General features: G+C 33.7%; 1 protein-coding gene across 1 annotated transcript; it reads left to right on the top strand.

Moving 5' to 3' along the window:
* The first annotated feature begins 1,375 nt into the window (after window positions 1-1,375).
* LOC106467089 (sex peptide receptor-like) lies at window positions 1,376-2,944 on the top strand. Its single transcript, XM_013927407.1, has one exon. The coding sequence runs from the start codon at window positions 1,376-1,378 to the stop codon at window positions 2,942-2,944; it is 1,569 nt and encodes a 522-aa protein (XP_013782861.1).
* The last annotated feature ends 4,822 nt before the right edge of the window (window positions 2,945-7,766 follow it).

A 7,766-nucleotide genomic window follows, 5' to 3' on the forward strand; every position in this document is an offset into this window, starting at 1 on the left:
ACAGACTTATTTCAGTAATTGAATTTAAATTTGTGTGTCTTGTTTAACATATTTAAAACCTAAAATTGTTATTTTAACTTGAATAAATTTCGAGACAACTATTTCTTTTGGCATCGTTTTGATACTACTAGATCTAATAATATTTTTCAGCTTTCCTAAATATATTCAAATCCTACTATGCGGTTAGAGTAGCCTTCGAGTTGGCAGTGGTGATTGTCTGCTTTTACTCTAATCGATCACTTCAAAAGTAGGTACAGTTTGCCCTCGAGTAGCCTTGCGCGAAATTCAACAAACAACAACCATTTATACATTTCATTATATGCCATTCTTAATATGTAGGGGAAAAAAGTCTATTATTTAAATGATCTGGTAATTTTTGCAGCAGAGACTATGGTTATCAATATAAATCAGTTATCCAATATAAGCAGTCACTATTAGAAGTAACCTAAATTTGATCTTAAGAAAACACTTAGCTAATGCATCATATTAATACGGGTTGGCTTTGTGGTAACGCTCTGGATGTCAGAAGTTTCCGCACATTAAGCTGTGAGTGCGTTATAAGAGTGACAGCCTATCCTTTGTCGTGGATGTGCGTGTGGAAGGGGGCCGCTGACCGGCTGACTTCCCTCTGATCAATAGTTCAAAATTAGGAACGGCGGCATGTATATATTCAAAGAATAGAAATGTATTGGTTATTACTTAATTAGTGAAAAATAATTAACTAAGCTAGTTACTTTTAGTCAAGTTAGATTATACATTCTTTGTGTGTATGATAAATGATTATTCTGTTCTGTTTTGTTTCAGTTACAACTAAATTATATCAACAATGTTGTTATTCCCAAATATTATTGGTCGCTTATTAATTTTAAAACATATTATTGGTCGCTTATTAACTTTAAATCATATTATTGGTTGCTTATTAACTTTAAAACATATTATTGGTCGCTTATTAACTTTAAAACATATTATTGGTCGCTTATTAACTTTAAATCATATTATTGGTCGCTTATTAACTTTAAAAACATATTATTGGTCGCTTATTACCTTTAAATCATATTATTGGTCGCTTATTAACTTTAAAACATATTATTAGTCGTCTATTAACTTTAAAACATATTATTGGTCTCTTATTAACTTTAAATCATAAAGTAATTCTGTTTTCTAAATTCTTTTTATCTAAGGTTAACGACTGATTGTTGAGAATATTATACAGTATTATTCCTATTATAAATAATTATATTATTATTTCAAATAGATCTGCTAATAATTTCTTCTTTTTTTTTCAGGTTTCAACAGCTACAAGAAAGAAAAAAATCCTCCTTTCTGATACCGCACTAAACCTGTTCCTTTTCTTCCTGAATTTTATTTTCATATAATGTCCTCTCAAATGTTATTTCCCACAAACTGTACGAAGAGTAATGGACGGTTTACATATGCTAACTGTTCATCATACAATAAAGACTGCTTTCTTTCTAATTGCAGTAACACATTCTGGACCACTGCCGATCACATTCTTGCCGTTTCAAACTTCACCGAAACGGTGGTTGGGGTAGACAAAGAACTCGAAGAATTTCGAGAACAGAGTCGTTTCTGGATTCAGCGAGTTCTGGTTCCTGTCATCCTTATTGTTGGTCTAATTGGAAATACCATAACGATAGTGATATTGACCAGACGACGCATGCGCTCCTCTACCAATAATTACTTAGCAGCTCTAGCTATCTTTGATATGTTATATCTAATATGCGTTTTTGGTCTGTCTCTTTCTCATTATCCAGGGATACAGAATCCACATTACGTTGTATATTGGCACATTCGGCCCTTCGCTATCATGTTAACAGATGCCTGTAGTAACACATCAGTTTGGTTAACAGTGACGTTTACGATAGAAAGGTACATTGCAGTTTGTCACCCAATCAAAGGTAAAGTATACTGCACAGAGTCCAGAGCAAAGAAAGTCATCGTTTTTGTGTCCCTGATCTGTTTTTTCTTAACCTTGCCAACTCCGTTTGAGTGGACCGTTATTGAAATCACAGATGTAGAGACTAATGAAACGATGATGACCATGGATTTTTCGGACTTTGGGAATAACCATCTCTATAAGACCGTATACTATACCATGACGGCAATTTTATTTATATTTATCCCACTTTTTCTGTTAGCTATATTTAATTCTTTCCTCATCAGGTCGGTTCACCTTTCTAAAATACAGCGGGACACCATGACGCATCACAGAGAGTCGCGAGACTCTCTCCAGCAAGAAAATAAAATTACAATCATGTTGATTGCCGTAGTTGTGTTATTCTTTGTCTGTCAGCTGCCAACTGCAGCAATATTGGTCTATACATCCTTACATACAGTTCCTCCTAACACCAACAAAGAGGCTCTTCTTCTAGGATTAGGTAACATTTTCAACTTTTTGGTGTGTATCAATGCAGCTGGAAACTTCGTCTTGTACTGCTTACTCAGTCAGAAATATCGACGAACCTTTCTTCAGACCTTCTGTCCGTGCATCAAAAGCAAGCTGGTCCGTTTACAGTCCGTGTACCAGAGGTCCGCGTACAGTAATGTGAACGACAGCTTGCGGTCATCTAGAACCAACGTGGTTCGCCGATCGACACTCAACAGAGTTAATAAACCATCGTGTTCTGGAGCTTTCCGAGAAGCTGAAACTAACAAGCGTGAATGTATGGACCTTGCTGGTAGTCACAGTTCTATTATTCTTCCTCTGAAACACGTGTCCAGTCACCAATGTGAAGAGGAAAGATCCAAATTGAGAAGACAGACAAAATTCCCCTCAATTTTTAGCAGTCAATGGAAGCAGATGTTGGGTAAAAAGAAAGAGAGTAGGCAGGAAAAAAACGTGACGTATCAGGAAGAAAACGAAACCGTTATCATAACTAACCCTAAATGTATGCTTACAATAAACGTTCATTCGACAATATAAGGTTTTTGAGGTGTTTAATCTCTTCGAAATTGTTATTCTCTTCAATAAAAATTATCTTCTTGTCAGAAAAAGTAGAAGAATCAACGGAAAATATAGGTTGTATTTTAGAGCTTTCGATCTCATGTAAATATACTGTTAACAAACGAACATATTTCCACTGCAAGACCTTTAGCTTTTTAGTAAAGAATTTAAAAAATGTATTCGTGATTCACTAACGCCAGTGTTCCTTAAAATGGCTACAGTATTTGTTTGTGCTACATGATTAGACTTCTTACTTTAGTTTAACAGGAATGCTGGGGAAAAAAAAAATCAATTGAACTTTTAGTGTTCCTATGATGTGGTAAGCCTCAAGAGACTAGCTAAAAGACACGGAAAATTACTCATTCCAAAAGTAAAAACGAAATATTTTAATCCTATTCTTCAAGCATGACTTTCAGGAGCCTTTAGACCCACCCCTCGATCCTGGAGAGCATCTTCCATACGTCACAGTATTGACATCAAAATCATTGAGCTGGATGTTGTAAAACATTAAACTAGTGAGGAGCTAAATATACAGAGACTCATTGTTGTAAGATATAGAGAACTACTAACACAAAACCTGACAAACCATCCCTCTTTTGAAAGTGTTTTGTTTAGGAAGAAACACTCTTAACACTTATTAACATATATTATTTTGTGGTATTCAAAACACAGAATAGGACTTCATAAGAATGGAATCAGTGCGAAGCAATATTTTAAGTGCCAGAAATGTGTCCATACTCCAGAAACCAACGAATTTGACGGTAAGTGTGTTAAGTATTGTAATAGATATAAAACCCAGAATTGTTTTAATTACTTCATGACTCTAAAGTGTTTTGATTGTAACAAAGAACACAAAGCCAAATTCAAGGGCTTTGTCGAACTTAAAACTTAGTAAAAAAAAATGGTTTAAATACAACGCCATCTCTTCTTCTTTCCTTGTCAGTTTTTCTTCCCCCCGTCTCATAATGATCCTTGTTCTTCTTCTTCCTTCTTTGTTTCTTTGTATTTTGTTTTTCACTGGTCGCTTATTTTGCTACTGCTCCATCTTTCGTTAGTATCCCACTCCCTATTTCTCTACAACTCTACTTCCCACTCCCTATTTCTCTACAAGTCTACTTCCCACTCCCTATTTTTCTACAAATCTATTTCCCACTCCCCATTTCTCTACAAGTCTACTTCCCACTCTCCATTTCTCTACAAATCTACTTCCCACTCCCTATTTCTCTACAAGTCTACTTCCCACTCCCCATTTCTCTACAAATCTACTTCCCACTCCCTATTTCTCTACAAGTCTACTTCCCACTCCCCATTTCTCTACAAGTCTACTTCCCACTCCCTAGTTCTCTACAAATCTACTTCCCACTCCCTATTTCTCTACAAATCTACTTCCAACTCCCTATTTCTCTATAACTTTACTTCCCACTCCCTATTTCTCTACAACTCTACTTCCCACTTATGTTTCCTATTGTGCTTCCTATGTCTTCTTTTGCTCTATTTCTTCTCTTGCCTTTTCTTAACTTTTCTTTCATTCCCTAATTGTGTTAAACGCTTTTGATAGCTCTTTAATGGCAGTGTAGAGCAAAGTTAATACTGAAACATTACGAACAATATTTAATTTAAATATCCTTTCAGGACGCTGCTAGAAATACTAGCTTATAGGATTTAATTCCGACCTCTCCCTTTCTCCTTCATATCAGCTACATACTATTTAGGGGAACCACAGCCAATGGATTGCGCTTGGAGTAACCAGAAGGGACAGAAGACCTTGTTGAGCTTGCCTCTGGGTGTCCGTACAACACTCTTAGTGGTAATGCACATGTAGCAACTGGCTCTAATGATCTTCTTAGCCACTGTTAATATTCTTCAAACATTACTAACTTAATCAATTGTCTTGAGATAGGTGATGACGTGGACAATGATCACCCTCCCATTAGGGTTGCTTTTAGTATCAATCCCTATAAAAGTGAAACCAACAAGGCTGACAGGGTTAAACATAACAGGATATAATATTTACATTTCTTTTGTCATTATTCCTAGATGTACAAATGATATTGAAAATGTTACTAATGTTATGATGATTTGATTTGAAACTACAAATGTGGCGAGTATTCGAAAAGTTAAGTCTCGCGCTGGAAACCGTAATTTGAAACCTTTTAAAGGAAAAACGAGTGTACATAATTACCCACGATAACTCGATCTAAAAGTTGAATTTATGTCTTAAGTTAAAAAATTAGATATTTTTGATGAAATGAAATTACCTTAAAACGGAATGTTTTCTGCGATTCACCAAATAATCAGAAGGTAAAATACCCAATTAAATGTTTTGAGTGATTTACTAACCAGAGTTATTAAAATAAATATGGAAATAATTGTGGGTGTTCAAAGATTGGCTGGTTAATCCTTTTATTATCCCAACCAGCCTCGTTTTAACAATAGAGACAGTAACGTAACCACTTTTCTCAGTTCATATCTTCAATTTTACATAATTGATGAGACAAATTACTTAGATAATACTTCAGACAGATCAAGAACTATTATGGAAGGTAACATGTTTTAAAAACTGCTAAAAAATTCTCCAGAATCTAATGAAAGAAATATAGTTCTGAAATGTAAATGATAATTTATTGACTCATAGTTTATAAAATATTTAGTTTTGTCATTTATAGTAGGATATATATATATACCTCTCTTCAGAAATAAAAAAAAGAAGGAAAAGCAGCGAGTAACCCTAAAATAAATAAAATAATTGTTTGCTTTTTGAGGCTACATAAAATATTTAAAGTGATTGGAATGGTGGACAACGTTTTAAGCTATTAAACTTTCATCTTTACGCTCCTCTTACGCATCGGATTTCCAAATTTGTGTTAGCTTTTTCCGACTTCAATATTAACAGGCCTCTTTTCTCTTCTGATGCGTCACCTATTTACTTGATATTCAATCCTCTCAACCTGCTGATGGTGAGTCCCTCTGGAGCTTATAATGATAGACAACCAGCTTTAAAAATATTGAAGTTTGGTGGAATATAACTAGTTTATTGATATCAGTACTTATAAAACAAATGCCGTTCGTTTAATAAAGTTTCTCTATACTTCAATCCGAACTAAATTTGCATCTCACTCAGCTTTAGATTGTACCCTTAGCCAAACTTATATGACTTTTGTTAGGTGAAAACTTCATTTGGAAAAAAGATACCACTGCAATGTGATGTGATAGGATGTAGACTCACCTTATGTAACGAATCCCATACCAAGTTCAATGCATCTCACTCAGCTTTAGATTGTAACCTTAGCCAAACTTATATGACTTTTGTTAGGTGAAAACTTCATTTGGAAAAAAAGATACCACTGCAATGTGATGTGATAGGATGTAGACTCACCTTATGTAACGAATCCCATACCAAGTTCAATGGAAAACTGGAGTTTCCAGCAGTGTCTATTTTCTTAAACCCAGCTGGGTAATAGAGACTGTCAACCAATGGAAGGTTATGTAGATGAGCAACTTGAAGTTATATTTAGATGAAAGACTACAAAGACGTGTATATAAAAAGAAAACTACTCCATATCAAAAACGTTTTTATAACAATTGCAGAAACGAATAAATATATCATGCCACCTGTGAAAAACTAGAGGAACTAATGTTAACTTTGTTTATAAGATTATATATGTTATATGTTACACGAATACATAATATTTATGAATGTAACTATCCGTCTTGGCTTTTTAATTTAAAAACTACTTTTAATAGGTTTTAAATGATATAAAAATCAATTTTGATTTCGCACTTAGAGAACATAGAAACGTTAATATAATGCTCTATAACGACAGTTAATTTACTTTAGTAAATATTGAATAACATAAATATTAACAGTGTTATTTCTAATAAAGCTAAATAGGTTTTAAATAGTATAAAAATCAATTTTGATTTCGCACTTAGAGAACATAGAAACGTTAATATAATGCTCTATAACGACAGAGTTCCTACTTTAGTAAATATTGAATAACATAAATATTAACAGTGTTATTTCTAATAAAGCTAAGTAGGTTTCAATCTTATGTGTGTGTATATATAATTCCAATTTATAACCCTATTTGTTTGATCCCCATCTTCTGTGTTATTATATCATCTGGATTGTTTTACGTTCTTACGAACGTTAGATACAAAATACTAAACATTAGCGATGTTTTGGTTTCTAGCCTGTAAATTGATAGACGTGGAGGAGCTTATGTCGCTTATAAATAGCCCAAAAAACAAAAAACACATTATTTTATTACTATGATAATATGCTAGTTTCACAAAGGTAACCGAATTTCATCTAATCTCAAATCATAGTAGTTTAAAAAGGTTGGTGGTTTGAATAATCTGGGACATAAGCATTGCCCTAATTAACAATGATAGTGTAAACAAAGCCATAACCTATGGACAGCATTGTTATTGACTTATGAGATTATTACTTGCTGGCGTCACGTGGAAAGTGATGTTTTAAAAAAGTATAAGTTTTGATCCCGTTATGACAGCAAGATATTAAATAGTTAATTTAGATTAAACCTTACGAATGTATCATTGGCAGTAATGCCCGAAACCAAAAAAAAAAGTTAGCCAATGTGCTTAAGATGTTATATTCAAAACATCCGAATTTAACATCTCCAATGTTTAGTTTATTGAATTGTTATAAAACCATAGCAAACGTTTTCATAATGGCAAAAAGCATACAAACTAATGCGAGTTCTGTAATTACCGGATTATAATACTTGTTTGTAATGCACAAACTAATGCCAGTTCTGTAATTACAGGATTATATAAC

This window comes from Limulus polyphemus, unplaced genomic scaffold (assembly GCF_000517525.1).
Source record: "Limulus polyphemus unplaced genomic scaffold, Limulus_polyphemus-2.1.2 Scaffold2485, whole genome shotgun sequence".
NCBI classification, from domain to species: domain Eukaryota; kingdom Metazoa; phylum Arthropoda; class Merostomata; order Xiphosura; family Limulidae; genus Limulus; species Limulus polyphemus.

What these genes read in the sequence shown, in the direction of transcription:
- LOC106467089 (XM_013927407.1), top strand. Translation starts at nt 1,376, where the DNA reads ATGTCCTCTCAAATGTTATTTCCCACAAACTGTACGAAGAGTAATGGA.